The 17,633-nt window shown below is 40.0% G+C and overlaps 1 protein-coding gene across 1 annotated transcript in view; it reads left to right on the top strand.

Moving 5' to 3' along the window:
- The window catches only part of LOC112113274 (protein diaphanous homolog 3-like), a 470,784-nt gene that overhangs the window by 294,210 nt on the left and 158,941 nt on the right, over positions 1-17,633 (top strand). The window contains exon 20 of the mRNA XM_026652145.1: positions 9,256-9,380. Coding sequence (XP_026507930.1) covers positions 9,256-9,380 — 125 coding nt within the window. The remainder of the gene's footprint in view (positions 1-9,255; positions 9,381-17,633) is intronic.

Below are 17,633 nucleotides of genomic sequence, written 5' to 3'. Positions count from 1 at the left end.
TTTCACTACATGGCTGTTTTGCAGTGAATAAAAAGGAAGAGCGATGTTCGGTGGCTATTTGACAGGTCCTACTCAATAGTAGAAAACCCTTTACCACAATGGACTCTTTAGCAAAATGGAAGCAGTTTTCAGTGTGGTTATTGGCCCATGGAGTTCAGCCAACGCTGTCTTCTATCCAGGACATCTTGGAGTATTTTCTCTGCATCTTTAGTATTGGGCCTTGCACTTTGCTGTTAGATGCACCCTCATCAAGCTATCTCAGCCTTTCATCCACCCAATCATGTAAAATCAGTGTTTTCCAATGCCATGGTAGCAAGATTCTCCATCTCCATCTGCCAGTGCAGGAACCAGTTCTCTTGGGGGACCTTAAATCAGACTTGATGGCTCTAATGGGACTTCCATTTGAGCATCTGGCATCCTGTCCCGTTCCTCTCTTGTGTCAAAAAACTGCCTGCCTTGTGGCACTGACCTCTTCAAGGAGAGTGTGGAAGTCACGGGCTTTGATGGCAGAGCCTCCTTATACACAGCGACAAAGAGTCCTGTGGCACCTTATAGACTAACAGACGTATTGGAGCATAAGCTTTCGTGGGTGAATACTCACTTCGTCAGATGCATGTCACATACTGAAGAAGTGAGTATTCACCCATGAAAGCTTATGCTCCAATACGTCTGTTAGTCTATAAGGTGCCACAGGACTCTTAGTCGCTTTTTACAGATCCAGACTAACACGGCTACCCCTCTGATCTTTATACACAGTTCTCCAAAGACAGTGATATTGTGGCCTCACCCAAAATTTTTCATTTGAACCTGGCAGTGTATTTGCCTGTGTTTTTTCCTAAAGCCGTGTTCATACCCAGAGGAGCAGTGTCTTCATGCATTGAACTTCAGATGATGTCTCACCTTTTTATCTGAACACAGCTAAACCCTTTTGGGCTTCGCCTTGTCTATTTGTGTCATATGCAGACTGTTTGAAGGGGCAGTCAGTCCCCTCACAGATAATCTCTAAGGGAATAAATTCCTACATCAACACTGCATACGAAACCGCTTCGGCTACACTCCCTGAACAGGTATACGCCCGTTCTAGGAGAGAACAAGCTACATCAATGCATTTTGAAGCGATGTCTCAATATTGGACATTTGCTGGGCTGCCAGCTGTTTGTCGATACATATGTTTGCGAACAATCCGGCCATTATTGTGGCGTCCAGAGTAGATGCAAACAGGGAAGGTATTCCTGCAGTCCTTGTTTAAATAGACTCTGAGCCCCACCTCCTCTGGGTACTGCATGCGAGTCTAAGTGAAATAAATGGCTGCTAGAGTGACCATATTTCCCTAAATTGAAAACCAGATGCATGGGACTGGCCCGAGCCACCTGGCACCACTGCTCGGCCCCCCCACCCCAGAATGTTCCTCTGTGCCCCCAATTGAGCAAAGTAGCAGAGATGGGGGGGGGGGGAAGAGGAATGGATATGGGCTGGTATTAGGACAGTAAAGCAGGATGTGACTGTGCAAGTGTGTGAGTACTTTTGGGCTCAGAGCCAGGAGGTGAAGCTATTGAACTATGATCCAGCTAGCAGTGTGATGCTCCTTTGGAGGCTGGGATAGCAGAGGGATGGGGCAAGAAAGAGGCTCTGGGTAGTGGGAGGACCAAGGAGACTCCAGGTAGCAGTCTTGGGAAGCTGGGGAAGGCCGGGATGTGGCAGAAGTAAGTGGACTGGGGAGGGAAAGAGACCGGTGGGAGGGGGAAGCTGGAGAAGCCTTCAGGGACCGGCCTTGAAGGATGAGGAGTGAGGCCCATGTTTTGGGGGCCGGGATACATGAGACCAGTGTGGGGGCTCCAGGGACCACTCGGGGGCAGGAAGGCATGAGGCAACGGGGAACTGTAGGGGGGCCATGCTGTGCTTGGTGCCCGGCACCTTAATTACAGTAGTGTTCTTGCACTGCTATAATAATGTTACCAAACCAAATTAGAAGGGACTATGAACAAAGAGAAGGATAGTATGAAATTGTAGAAAAAACTAAAGACTGATCCAACTCCTATTGAAGTCAATGGGAAAGCTTGCAATGATTTCAGTGGGCGTTTGATCAGGCCATATAATAGTTGAGAAAATGCAATGGAATTGCTTCAGAGTCCCAAGAAGCACTTCAGACACTACAGAATTTTATTTGTGCAATTCACTAAATAGTGGCAAAAGTTTCTATATGCCTCTGAGGCAATAATAAAAGAGTAGAAGATAAATTTTTTGTAGTGGTCAAAAGGAGACAAAAGTTGAGAATCAGATATCCAGAAATAGAAGAAGATAATTTTAAATGTAATAGAAACTAATTGCTGAGAGACCAATTGGGCAATGGGATAATCTGCCATAAGGAAATCTGCCATGTGCTGTTATTAAATGTATGCAAGGAAAAATTGGATTTTGCAGGTTAGGTATTCTTCCACATATGCAGTAGTTGTACAAGGAGGTCGCTTCAGCAGTAAAGCATACGAAGCAGATATTCTTACTGAAGGATTTAAAAACAAAACTGTTACTTATTTTGAAAGTAATAAACAGCTGAAAGCCATTCCTTGGACCTAGGAGGCTATTTTGAAAATCATTTGGTGGCAAAAAAGTTCTCTCTCTCTCTCTCTCTCTCTCTCGCCCCCTCTCACCCCCCCCCCTTCCCTCGCTCCAGCAAGTTGCCATTTATGCCCTATGTAAACACACTTTCAGATCTTAACAGACCAAGCAAGGAAGCTCTTTGAAAATTTTAGTATTTGAGACAAGAAGCTCTCTGGCAAAGTTTGAGAACAGATTGAAATATTTGTATTTCACAATTTATGTAATTTAATATTTTTGCAGTTAACATATACATCATTAAACAATCAATAGCTGGCATGTTGGGAAATATATAGAAATATAAAGTGTACATATATATACATACAAATATAATGTTGAACTAAGTTCAATGCTGAACTTAAACTCCAAACAGGAAAAGTGTACTTTTTGTGCAAGTTAACGAAGTCCCCATTTTCACGTATTTCACTATGTGGGGTAATTTGATATTGAAATACATAGTGCTAGAGATTGATTTTGAAACTTTTTGAACCCAAATCTTTGTATGATTGTCCATCTACCTCTAAACAGTCTTCTGACATTGAGAATTAATTTAGAAAAATGTGCAAAAGTTAATCTTACAGGGAGTTTTAGAATGAACATTAAATTGGAAAGTTTATCTAGTTAAATTCTGTATAAAAATGTTGTTTAGTGGCTAAACCACAGTACTGAGAACCAAAAACTCTTGATTATTTAATATCAATTTGTACTCGTCCTAGCAAGTCATTTTCACTGCTCTGTTTCTACAGCTGTAAAATGGTGGGGATAGCGCTACTTGTTCCTGACACACAGGGATATGGTGATGAATTAATTAAGTTCATGTTTGTACAGTGTTTTCAATATATAATGGACTGTGTGAGAGCAGGGTATAATTAATATTTTCAGATAAGAAAGCTAACTTAAATAGTTATATTGTAGATCTATAATAGAGAAATGTGGAGTAAACATATTTTAAAAAGGGCTCTAGAGGTGATCCCGGCAATTACAGACCGGTAAGTCTAACGTCGGTACCGGGCAAATTAGTTGAAACAATAGTTAAGAATAAAATTGTCAGACACATAGAAAAAACATAAACTGTTGAGCAATAGTCAACATGGTTTCTGTAAAGGGAAATCGTGTCTTACTAATCTATTAGAGTTCTTTGAAGGGGTCAACAAGCATGTGGACAAGGGGGATCCAGTGGACGTAGTGTACTTAGATTTCCAGAAAGCCTTTGACAAGGTCCCTCACCACAGGCTCTTACGTAAATTAAGCTGTCATGGGATAAAAGGGAAGGTCCTTTCATGGATTGAGAACTGGTTAAAAGACCGGGAACAAAGGGTAGGAATTAATGGTAAATTCTCAGAATGGAGAGGGGTAACTAGTGGTGTTCCCCAAGGGTCAGTCCTCGGACCAATCCTATTCAACTTATTTATAAATGATCTGGAAAAAGGAGTAAACAGTGAGGTGGCAAAGTTTGCAGATGATACTAAACTGCTCAAGATAGTTAAGACCGAAGCAGACTGTGACGAACTTCAAAAAGATCTCACAAAACTAAGTGATTGGGCAACAAAATGGCAAATGAAATTTAATGTGGATAAATGTAAAGTAATGCACATTGGAAAAAATAACCCCAACTATACATACAATATGATGGGGGCTAATTTAACTACAACAAGTCAGGAAAAAGATCTTGGAGTCATCGTGGATAGTTCTCTAAAGATGTCCACGCAGTGTGCAGAGGCAGTCAAAAAAGCAAACAGGATGTTAGGGATCATTAAAAAGGGGATAGAGAATAAGACTGAGAATGTATTATTGCCCTTATATAAATCGATGGTACGCCCACATCTCGAATACTGCGTACAGATGTGGTCTCCTCATCTCAAAAAAAGATATACTGGCACTAGAAAAGGTTCAGAGAAGGGCAACTAAAATGATTAGGGGTTTGGAACAGGTCCCATATGAGGAAAGATTAAAGAGGCTAGGACTTTTCAGCTTGGAAAAGAGGAGACTAAGGGGGGATATGATAGAGGTTTATAAAATCTGATGTGGAGAAAGTGGATAAGGAAAAGTTATTTACTTATTCCCATAATACAAGAACTAGGGGTCACCAAATGAAATTAATAGGCAGCAGGTTTAAAATAAATACAAGGAAGTTCTTCTTCACGCAGCACACAGTCAACTTGTGGAACTCCTTACCTGAGGAGGTTGTGAAGGCTAGGACTATAACAGCGTTTAAAAGAGAACTGGATAAATTCATGGTGGTTAAATCCATTAATGGCTATTAGCCAGGACGGGTAAGGAATGGTGTCCCTAGCCTCTGTTTGTCAGAGGATGGAGATGGATGGCAGGAGAGAGATCACTTGATCGTTGCCTGTTAGGTCCAGTCCCTCTGAGGCACCTAGCATTGGCCACTGTCGGTAGACAGGATACTAGATTAGATGGACCTTTGTTCTGACCCGGTACGGCCGTTCTTATGTTCTAAGATATCTGACTGCTAATAACAGAAATAATTACATTTTGTTTATGAACCTAAAGGTTCTGTTTCATTTTTAAACACTTAGCGTACAAATGATGATGCTTTGCTATTTCAGGGTATAAGACAAATAGCCTTTTATTATTTCTAACCCTTGAGGTTACCATTTACTGCACCATTTTGTAACTAATAATTTTAAAATATGCAATGAATCACTCTATATTTGTAACTGAAAAATCCACTTCACATAATTTTTTCCATCTTCTTATAGAATCAGACCTTTAATATTGAGAAAATGGCGGGTGAGTTAAAAAGTGAACACATTAAATGGCAGTTAAAATGTTAAGATTGTGCTTTATTACAACAGTCCTGAACTTCTCCAGAATAGCAGAGAAATGTTTCAAATACACTGTGGAAATAACATTCTCATTTTCCCCCTGCCCTGTCCAAATAATTTAGCTGTACATGCTCATCACTTCTTGCGAACCAACCATGTTCTAGATGCTCAACAAATGAAGTGGAAGCTTTTCTCAAGGGATATACAGAGCTTTTCTCAAGGGATATACAGTATAAATTAGATAATGCTGTTCAAATATAGAATATGTAAGTTGAAGGATCAATTTTCAAGTGGTCCAATTTTTTTTTTAAGTTACTGTATATATTCTATAAGTGGTAGGTTATTGTTGAAAGGTACTGTACCTTAAGCAGTGACTTGAGTGAGGAGAGAAGTATGAGATAATTTGGTGGACAAAAGAGGGAGGGGAGGGAGCTCTCCAAGTAGGGAGGAGGAAGGACTCAAATGGACTATTCACAATTGAATCTTAAGAGGAGCTTTAGGTGACAGGAAGGGAATGGGAGTAAATGACACAGGGAAGGTTGGTTGTGAAGATTTAAAATTCCTTGAAGTTGAAAAAGCATAAACTGAATGTGGAAGGTAAGGGCAAACCACCACAAGGGTTCAGAGGAGTGACATTGTAAGAGATTTGGCAGATCGTTAAGATTTTAGAAACAACAGTTAGTATAGATAGTGGTAGAGTGAGATAAAGAGCAGGAAAGCCAGAAAAGAACACATTCCCCTTGTCCCTGAGGGAAAAAATTATCCTAGCAGAACGTGAAAGTGAATTCTGTTTTGGCAGACCCTTCCCTCTAATGTGTTCAGTGAGTCACTTTTATCCAACCAGCTCTTATCATGTTGCTGCTAATGGACATCTCAGGCCGTTGTGGGGTGTTTTTTTTGTATCTTTTTGGGTTCTTTGTCTCTGAAATACTTATCCTCGTCATTGTGTTGGAGCTCTAGACTATCTGACAGGCAATGGCTGTTTTTTTTTTTAATTATTAGTATTAATTCCTTTGTCATTCTGAGAGAAATCTTCTCAATAGTTCTGCAGCTATATTTTACTTCAGATACCTAGTGTGCTCTGTTTTCCTGTACTATGTCAATAATATATTTTGGCATTCTCTGAATTATTCTATGTGCTATTTTATTTATTTCCAGTATTTATGAGCTAAAAGAGGTGAATGGAGTACCAGGTTGGCTGAATTAATTTCATGCGTCATCAGTGGTCTCTGTTACACTAGGTGTTGGATTCCATTTTTCTAAAATGTGGTTGTCTAAAGAGAAGGTTTGTTTCTAGGGAGCAGTTCAAATATCTTCTGTTTTGTTTCAGAGAAGGAAGCGACCCTATGGGTGAGATTTTCACTCTTACTTCAGCCCCTTTATGCCACATAAAAGAGTCAAAACGGTATAACAGGTCCTGAAAACCCATGTAACCCTCTGGGGTACAATTCCCCTGGCAAAGGAACTGTGGTAGACAGACATATGGTTGCCTCCAGAGGTCACATTTGCAAGCTGCAGCATGAGGTGTGTGCCAGAGGCAGGTGGGAAGGGCATGTCCATAGTGCTGCAGAGATTGTAAGCAGTACTCTACTTAATAGGGAACCCCTGGAAGGACACCCCCCGCCTTAACCCCCGGTCTGTATTGTCAGTGGGCTGTTCAGGCCCTGGAACAGTCCGGGATTCAGAGGGAGCAAAGGTGGCTTTAGTTCTGGGCTGCAGATTCTTTGCTCTTGGATACATAGCACAGAATCTGACCCTATATTTCCACTCCATATAATCTTTTTGTAGGAGAGATGTTTCCATTCACACCTTTCCTCCCTTTGTTTCCCATCCCTTCACTAAATTCAACAAAGTCCTGAGAAAGATAAGTCATGATATATCAGAATAATTCAAGTTAGCTACTGCTTGGATATGTTCGTGGTTTGGGAGGGTCACCTAAATCTGTCCAGAGGAATTTCTCTGCATCTTATCAAACATTGCTTTTCTAGGAGATGATTACTTGGATTGGTCTGCTTCACTCTGTGTCTATCCCTGAAGGCCTGCATTCTTCTGCTATACATAACTATAACATGGCATTTAACTATGGACTTATTATATTCCTGCTTCTAAAATTTGTGAAGAGACAGAGCTTAATTCACACGCATGTCAGCATTATTACTGAGGCCTGGTCTGCACTAGGAAATTAGGTTGGTATAACTACATTACTCAGGGGTGTGAAAAATCCATACTCCTCTGTGACATGTTTAAACCCTGGTGTAGATAGCCCTAGGTCGATGGAGGAATTCTCCTGTCAACCTAGCTACTGGATCTCAGGGAGGCGGAGTACCTGTGATGACTGGAGAAGCCCTCCCGTTGGCATAGGTAGTGTCTTCACTGAAGCACTTTATGTGTAGCAGCAGTTTATGTGTAGATATACACTTAGCAGAGCTGTAGTCTCTCTAACTACCAGTATTAATCAGCCCATCTACTGGTGATCATTACTTAGTAGTCACTAAGATGAGGATGTGTGATGATAATTCATCAGGGAGACTATGCCACTCTTTATGAAAGCATATGCAACCAGTGAATGTGTCCCATATTCTGATCACTTCTGGGTATTATGAACCGTTCTCAGTCCATTCATCTCTGCATTAAACTCCATTGTTGAAATGCTGACCTCACTGAGATCAATGGCAAAATTCACATTGACTTCTGTAGGCTCAGCATTTCACCCCAAAAGCTGCATAGGTAAAATGTGTATGAAATTCTAATAAGTATAGTAAGTAATTTTAGGTTTTGTAATTAATGTAACAAACTGATAATGAGAAACTCTACAATGTCAATATTTCCAGACTAATATTCAATATATTATTTATAATCTATCTTTTTATTTTTGTGAAGAACATTTGAATGTTCACTAAAGTTTACTTACTTCCTGTGTATGATGTGATAACAATATCCTTGATTGCACGAATTCATATGAGCCCAGGATATGATTTACCAAGCTATCAGGAACTATCCTCATTACTGTACTGACATTTTTAATTAAATGTTCCAAATATAAAGTAGGGTGCCAAACAATTGAAAGATAATTCACGTTTTGTTCCTGATAAAGTAAAACTTGTGCAGGTTTTATATCTCTCCTCTCTCTCTCTCTCTCCCCCTCCTCATTTCATCCCTCTTAACATTCTCCCAAACACCCTGTTGTTCCCTTCTGATTAGCAGGGCACTTTCCCTCGGAATAACAAATGTGTGTTAGTTTACATCATGCTTCAGATCTGAATTGGGAGGGAAATAATGGGTCAGAAATTTGGGTTGTTTATTTAAAGGAAATTCTCTTTCAGCTCTTTAATAGCCCTATTTTCTCTATATTTGGGGATTCGAATTCTCTCCTCTCTCCTTGTTTCATGTAAATATTAGTAGGGTTTTTTTTTTCCTTCAGAATTGTGAAGCTAAGGCAAGCAACTTTATTGCAAGGAAATATCTTGAACTTTCTTACTATAGTCATTAATCAGAGAAGAGAGATTGGTATTTTCACAGTACAGGTAATTTAAAAATAAACTTTTGGTTTTAATGCAAAACCCTGCTTTTGGATTGGCTGACACCCATTAAGATCCAATCAGAATATACAGCTTTGCATACTGCATGGTTGAGAAAAAAATGCAGTGATTATTTAAAATGGATACAACCAATCACAGTGAGGAAATTGTGTAATTAAGAAAAAATAAATATTACACAATGAACTAGTATTCCTGCCCTGTGATTATCTGATACAATTCCATTTCAGAATTAGATGTGTGGTACTGGTATAACAAAAATCTTTTACAAGTAGGCATTTCTTACTAGTTGTCCTTTTCTGAGATGTTGAGAGAATGAATATATTATATTTTAGTCTCAGCAGAAAACCTGGAGAAGAACCTGAGGCAGATGGAAAGGCAGCTTCAACAGCTTGAGAAGGATTTGAAGATCTTTCCCCCTCCCGACAATATCCATGACAAGTTTGTGACAAAGATGTCTATATCCTTTTGACAGTTAAATATCTTATGAGGGCTTATCTAATGTTTACTTAACACTTCAAATTTATTTGCATACCTTTGTCTAGTTTGCAGCATTCATATTTGAAAACATTAACTCTCTTTTCCTCAAAGACTAAGTATACAGAACAATCAAAAATTGACCTGTAATGCATAATATGAAAACATTGCCTAATGGCAATGATTCTAAATTTTGTACATAAAAACATGGACACTTTTTTTACTGAGTGAAAAGGTGAATGTATTACAATCAGAGTGTTAAAAACTACTTCTATAAGGAGAGTGCTAAGCCATGTATTATTTCACCTTGAATATAGAACATAGAAATAGGAGAAGGCCATTACAGTTAGATGTATTTGCTCTTTTTGAGTTGTATATTACCATTGGGATTCTGTCCACTTTTGAATAGGTGGCCTGCAAAGTTTTTCAAGTTCGTTAATAGTCTCAGCTTATGAAACACATCATCCATAAAGACAGCTTCTGCCTCATTTGTTTTTGACAAAACTCCATGTTTTCATGTTTTTTATTTAAAAGTAATGGCTCTGATTTTTTCCTCTTCCCCTTAGGCGAAAACTTGGCTCTTGTAGTGGATCCATTTCTTCCTACCTGCTGATGTCCATGTTCTATTACATATATCTTATCTCTGTAGCTGCTCTTTTTGCCTCCCTTCCTAGTGCTTTCTTTGCCATAAGGGAAACAGCTGGCAAGAAAGCAGGAGGATTAAGGAAGAGAAAGAGACAACTACTTTCAATCACAACAGCAACTCTTTGCAGCCAAAGTGCAAAAATTCAGGAGAAACACCTTTTGCCCTCCTAATTTCCTCTTCTGAGTTGGGGGTAAGTAATCCTAGTGAAACCTTATGTCTTCCGGTCCTTTCCCCCACACTAAGTAGTAGCAAGGAAACTGAACAGAAAGTCATTTTTCTTCTTCGAGTGTTTGCTCATGTCGATTCCTTCTAGGTGTGTGCGTGCCCACATGCAGTCAGTGGAGATTTTTGCCTTAGCGGTATCTATAGGGTCGGCTGTAGCGCCCTCTTGAGTGCTCATGCATTGGTATATTAGGTGCTGCCGACCCTATGCCCTCTCACTTCCTTCTGACCACGCGTGATGGTTGATCAGAGCATCTTGTCTTGCATCGCAAGAGTGTTAGCGATTCTTACAGTCAGTATGTTTTGTCTCCTTTGTTGTTAGTTGATAGATACTTAGATCTTTAAGTTAAGTGTTAGAGTAGTTGTTTAGGAGTTAGAGTCCTGGCTAGGACTTCGCCTCAGAGTAGGGCATGCCCTGTTCCCCAGGCTTTAAGCCATGTTCATTGTGCAGGAGGCACTGCAGAAAAAGGGGGCTTCAGGCAAAGGACCTGTGTTGGGCCATGTGCCTGCCCCGGAGCTGCTCAGGTGTACCGCTGCAGTTGGACCCTCTAGTCCAGCCAGGGACCCGCCTCCAACTCCTGGGAGTGGCAGGGGGTCCCAGCCCTTAGTAGGATCATCTGTGCCTGAAGCGGGCCCGGCGGCCAAAGAGCAAGTAGGCTGACCAGCACCGCAGATGCAAAGCCAGGTGATGTACCCAGCCAAGGCTCCAGCATCTATGGGAAAGCCGGTTATGGGACCGCCCCCTAAAGCGGCGGAGCGTTCCTCATCCCTGGACCGCAGGCACCAGTCCCCATCACCACAGCCTTGGACCCTGGCACCACAGCCTCAATCCCTGATTAGAAGACACAGGTCCCTGATGCCAATGTATCTACCTGCAAAGCATGGGACACCTGCATTGTGACATCAATCCTCGTACCCATGGCACCGCCAGAGTTCGCTATGGCACAGTTCACCATTGCCTAGGCGGTCTCCCCCATACCCCCAGTGCGGGATTGTTCCTGGTCGCAGCACCGGTCACCGACGAGGGGCAGTTGACAGACTCAGGCATCAGGGCCGGCTTTAGGGCGATTCAGCCAATTCCTCAGAATCGGGCCCCGCGCCCCAAAGAGGGCCCCGCAACGTACCAAAGGATCTGCCGCCAAAGTCTCGCCACTGTCTTCGGCAGCAGCTCAATCGCTGCCGCGGAGGAACGTCCCTCCGCCGAAATGCCGCCGAAGGCACTGGCAGCCAGTTGAGCTGCCGCTGAAGTCCCGGCACTTTCGACGGCGACAGCTCAATCGTTGCTGCTGTCTTTGGCGGCATTTCGGCGGATGGTCCTTCCTCCGCGGCAGCGATTGAGCTGCCACCGAAGACAGTGGCGGGACTTCGGCGGCAGCTCCTTCGAATCGGGCCCCGCGATGCCTAAAGCCGGCCCTGTCAGGCATCTATGGCGCTGCCCTCGTCACCAGAAGGGCAGTGGTCTGAGCCTGAAGTGGAGTTCAGCCCCTCGCCTATAGAAGTTGAATCACCACCAGCCTGCGAGACCGGTGTGGTTCCTGCGGCAGCAGTGTGGAGGCAGGGGCAATGGCCCACTCAGTGCCAGTACTGGAACCCATGGGGTGTACCTGTTATGCTGGTCCCGTACTCGCACCATTCCTCCCAGGCTGAATTGAACAAGTTGCAGCCGGCACCCAAGTTGGAGCACAGTGCGGAATCCAATGCAGGGGCAACACAGTGGACCCTGACGCCCAAGGATCCATCCCCAAATGAGCAAGGGGAAGCCACCCCTTCCCTCTGCTGTGCAGTCGTCTTCGTTGTCGCCGGACAAAGTGGTAGCAGGCCCCACCTAAACAAGCAGCTTTCCCCCTTCCCTCCCCCCGATGAATTCAAGGAGCACCAGGCCCTGCTCAAAAGGGTGGCTACCAACCTGAACTTGGAGGTCAAGATTCTAGCGGAGGAGTCCAACAACTTCTTTAATGTTATATCCTCCTCCACCCACAGCCGACCCTATGGATACCGCTAAGGCAAAAATCTCTGATGACTGTGTACGTTGGCACATCTCAAAGAACAACAGTTACGAAAAGGTAGGTAACCGTTTTTTCGTCACTCCATTGTGTAAGAGTTCATTCAGAGGTTCAAGGGCAAGACACACAGTACTGCAAGGCTCCTCTGTTCAGCTATTCATTTTAAACTGATAGAGGATGGGAAGCATTTGTTTCAATCTAAAAAAACTAACATTAGTTGGAAATTTCTGTTAAAGTGATAAACACTGAAATAGTTAACTGTGTTGACAATTCTAACATCATGTTTATGCTTTGGAGTTAACCATGGAGATAAGTGGTGTAGTTCACACCTTCACAGAGCTACTGTTTCAGTGTCTGAAGACTCAAGGGATAACACTGCTTCCATTCCCATTCAGAAGAGTTTCCCCCACAGAGACAAGAGCGAGAATAATTTTAAGTTAAAAGTTAATGTACTGAAATGTTTTGTTAGAGGTGCTGGCTTTATGCAACAAATGGGTTTGGTGTTAGATACTTGTGGTGGATAGGGAATATGTGACGTATACAACGTGGCAAGAGGAAAACAAGCAATCAGAATGTGAGAATTATTGAGGAAACAGGGAAATTGGGGAGGATTTTTATTTGTAAAACCTTTTCCTAGCAAATTTAAAATGGCATAGAATACTAAATAGGATTTTATATAGCTCCCATTATTATGGGCTTCTGAGAATAGACAAGCATGTGATGAAGTAGAATCATGCTACTTTTCTTTTGGTGGATTAGTATTGATTATTCTTATAAAGGATTTATTTTAATGTATTTTGATACATTTGTGTTACATTATGAATATTTGATAAGTCAATATATTAAAAAGCATTATCCTTGAGACCACTAATAATTTAGACACCAATGTGATTTTTGCTACTCTGAGAGGCAATTAAAATAGTATATTGTAATAGGAGTAGCATATTCTTTGATTCCCTTAAGTCAGATATATTGTGGGCTGTTTTAGTCTTGTTTGACATTAGAATAAGTTTGTTGGTACAGAACACGTCATGACCATTTTTCCCAATTATTTTCCCATATTAGAATATCCAAATGTGACATTTTAACTATTGTTTTGATCAGTAAATACTGTTAACTGAAGTAGTTAGCCTCACCTATTAACTCTCCCTGTAGACAGGCAGTAATTTAGGAACAGTAGACTTGCGTATGGTTTCTGATAATGCCTGTGAGCACACTAATTAAAGAAGCTCACTTTCAGGAAAACAGGAGCTACAATAAATTACTAAAGCAAAGGATGCTTGATGTAAAGGTTAGATAATCCTACGCAGCATGATGAAGTTTGGACCTATCTTTACTTTTATTTCTATGACAGAGGAAGTTGAATGATGCTGGTGTCTTGAAAGGTATGCGGCTCATAAAAAGCAGCCAGCAGGAAATCTGAAACAGGAAGGATGGTGCTTTGTTGGAAACAATTTTTCATCCTGAGTACAATTATGCTCCATGGACATGTCAGCTATTACATCCTGTCGCTAAATATCACAACCTAGAAGCCTCTAATGAACTGATTAGCATTCTTGTTTCTCTTGCAAGTCAGATATGTGCACAGTTGGTGCACTTTATTATTGACAAAGTCTATAATTATAAATATTCCACTTATATATTGGATTGTTCTAGTTTGCTGCTAATTTTATGTATATTAGTTTAAAAGCAATTACAATCATTTATTAAAATGGTTTGTTTGTTTAATTAGGAATGTCAAAGAAGTCAGACTTAGAATATTAAATCCATTCATGCATATGCTAGGAAAAAGGCAGACTGAGCAAACTATTCTTTTATATTCAAAATAGAGATGATATGGATTTGTAAAGAAGATTTTAAATAAATACTTGGTTTATTTATTTATTTAAACCAGAGTTTAAATAATTAAGTCCTTCTAATTTTGTATTTGTGGAAGGTTATTAGGTTAGGACTTTGTATTATGGATGTTTATTTCAGATATTTAATTCATTAACAATAACCTTTAAAATATTAAATTATTGTGTTGAACTTTTTAATCAATACTATATACTGGGTTAGTTTTATAAAAATGTACAATTAGCTATTTAAATGAGCAAATATTTTTAGATCACAGCTTAGTGAACAGCAATTTGTGGTTTTTAAATGGATATTTATAGGTAAATTTGTGGATAAGTATGCAGGTAAATATTCAAGTTAGAACACACGTAGGTATATGATTTCTTGATATGGGACTGTTACATGGTTTGGTATTCAGACAAATTGTTTAACATTTTTGTTGCATACTTTAGGAAAGAGTGCATATCTGAGGCAGTAAAGTTATGTTGCTCGCTGTGTATGTGCATGCATTTGTTGTGGCATTATCATACATGAATAGATACTAGAGCTGGATGAGTAATGGAAAAAAGCTTGAAAATATTGCCGAATTCATCAGATCCATTCTTTGACAAATTAATTGATAAATCCTGGTAGGTACACATTTAGAAAGCATAGAGTTTGTATTCATTTTGTGCAATATTATAAAAAAAATCAAAGATTCTGTGTCATGCAATATTGGGAGTTGCAACTCCGTACCCCACAGCTTAATATGGTTCTTTATCACCTGAACCATGAATGGTTTCATTGGCCTGAATAGAAAAGCCTTGTTACTTAAACTCTCATTTTTACTATAGGGACAATCTCTCAAACCTGTAGAAATTTGCAAAATGGAATTAGGTGTGCCCATACTATGCAGTCATTTAATTTACCATGGTTGCACACAGGTATATAAGTAGATTGTGTACCATTAGTATATACAGGTAGGGTTATGACTGGCTGGAATAAAATCAGTTTATGCAGAAACTTATGAAGATATATTCAATATAGTATAGATTTGGATCTTTTTTCACTTTGTGCAGGGTAACAGCTCTGGACCATTGTTTTTATTCTGTCATAATACCCTGCATTATATTATTAATAGTCCTTTCTATAGCACCATAAATTTACACTGTACTTTATAAACATAGGCCAATACTGCAGTTTACGCATGCAGGTACAGCAGTGTTCACAGGTGCTATGAATTGCAAGATCAGAGCCATAGAGTTCTGAAGTTCTGCTACCACTGCTGATTATCCCAATTCTGCATCATTATCCTGGTCAACCACTCAGTGCTAATCTGCTGATCCCAGAAGTGGCAGTCCACTGAATGAAGCCACTCCAGAAAAAGTTCATGTACAGAAACTGCTCGATTTCATCCTCCTCTTCCTGTATCACCACTGCAGCATCACCATACCTGTCTCCCAAGTCATCCAAAGCCCTCCAGTTGTGTGATTGCCAATGCATGTTCATTAGCTTGTTTGTATTAATGGCTCAGGCTCATGGTGTTCAGCAGTTTGAATATGGCACTGGCTCATGAATTACTGGATGACAGGAGAGGTATCATTGGAATTTATAGTTTGACCCCAAGTGCCAAAATTCCAGTGCCTTTTTGGTGGGTATCTGACAAAGCCCCACAAGAAAAATCCCCGAATGCAAAGCATCTAGTAGGAGAACATTGCTCCATAGGATAACTGTCCAGAATGCTGTATGTTTATTTTGAAAAAGTGTTGGATACAGTGATTCAAAAAGGAAGTAGCTTAAGTCCACATAAACAAAGCAGTGTGGACTTACTGTTTCAGAATAGTTATTCTTGAATAGTTAAAGTGGAAGCCTATATTCTGAAAAAAAACCTTTCCCATTTAGACAAGTTCTAATCAAGGCAAGATGAGAGAGGATAACAGTTCAGCTAAGGGAGGGTCTGGTGATTATATGTGAGAACTGTGTAGGAACAATTCCAGGAAGACATGGGCTTAAGAGGAGATTTGAAGGATAAAGAAAGCAACTTTGCAGAGATGAACATGGAAACTGTTTAAGTGCAGGAGGAAGTATGGGTGAAGGAAGCATTAAGGAGAGATGTTTAGGAGGAGCAGAGAATAGGGACTGTGAATAAGGGTATTTGAGAACCTTGATTCAATAAAGTCCCATTGTAGTCAATGAATCTTAGGTAGACTTTGACATATACTTAAGTGCTGCTACTGCATATAGTGATGGACTTAAACCATGTTTACATAAGCATATGCATAAATACTTTGCTGAATTGGGCTCTCTGAGCAGAAATTGTATTGGCGCATGCTGGGAAAAGAAATGGGTTTCTTGGGAGAACATTGATTTTAATGGTTCAAAATTCTACCTGCTCTCATGGGAAAAAGATGGAACTGATCAACTGCCTAAACCTATTTTAATTGGTTCAAATATTTTGTAGGATGTTTTAATCTTTGTGGGATTAGTGTGTACTGCTATTCCTCAGTACTGAAAATCTTGGTTAACTACTTAAAGTGTTCATTAATTATTAAGAAATCTCTTTTTGTAAATAAAGTAACTAGGATAAAAATTTGACATTGAAATTTAAATAATTATTCTCTTTAAAATACATATAGTAATTGCATCTTAATAGCATCTCATCTGTGTTTCTGTGTAAAATAACACTTTTTAAATAATATATGCATTAATTAATACAAAATCAATTTGCCAGTTCAATGAACTGGATAGATCCATTGGATAAATATAAAGATAGTCAACATGATGATTTATTAATATATCTAATGGTTCAGAACTTAAACCCACAAAAGTCAGAAGCTTCGAAATTATGGCTTGCACAGTAACACACTCTTTAAAAAGTACCATTGTGTGTGTGTGTGTGTGTGTGTGTGTGTGTGAGAGAGAGAGAGAAATGTCCGTATAAACTGATACAATCTGTGTAGTGGATAAAAAAGGACGAGGGTTGAGGGAAGGCATTATATATCAAAAGTGTTGACAATGCTGGTGAACTACCAGACAGTGAGAAGTATAGTTAGGACACAAATAGAAATGACAGGATTAAGGGGAAACTAGTCTGAAAAAAATCTGAGCTAACTCTGAGTGCAGAAATCTACAAGATATGATACTGTGAGAAAGATAAGATATAAAACAAACCTTAATTAAGTAATTGCTTAACTGATTACCAGTACCATCTTTCGTAGATTTCTTTTAATTTTGATTGCTTAACTAATGAAAAGGACTTGAGCGTTAAATTTAGTTTAATAGAATTTTATTAAATACCCTTAACAATCACACCTAATAGTTTAGGATATAAGAAGACAAAAATATTATTTGACTATGGTTTGGTCAACATAAACTAGAAAACTGGTCAACTCTGGGCAACTAAGGCAACGGGGTGATACAGGAACAGGGAGAATCCAAAGCTAAAGCACAAGACAATTTAGTCAGTTACTTATATGCCAATGCACCAAAGTCTCTCTCCCAATAGTTCTATAGGCATCAACCCTTTTAACCTACTTCCCCACAGATTATA

Source organism: Terrapene carolina, unplaced genomic scaffold (genome assembly GCF_002925995.2).
Source record: "Terrapene carolina triunguis isolate 2854851 unplaced genomic scaffold, T_m_triunguis-2.0 Scaffold18, whole genome shotgun sequence".
Lineage (NCBI taxonomy): Eukaryota > Metazoa > Chordata > Testudines > Emydidae > Terrapene > Terrapene triunguis.
This window is presented reverse-complemented; position numbering and strand designations above follow the sequence as displayed.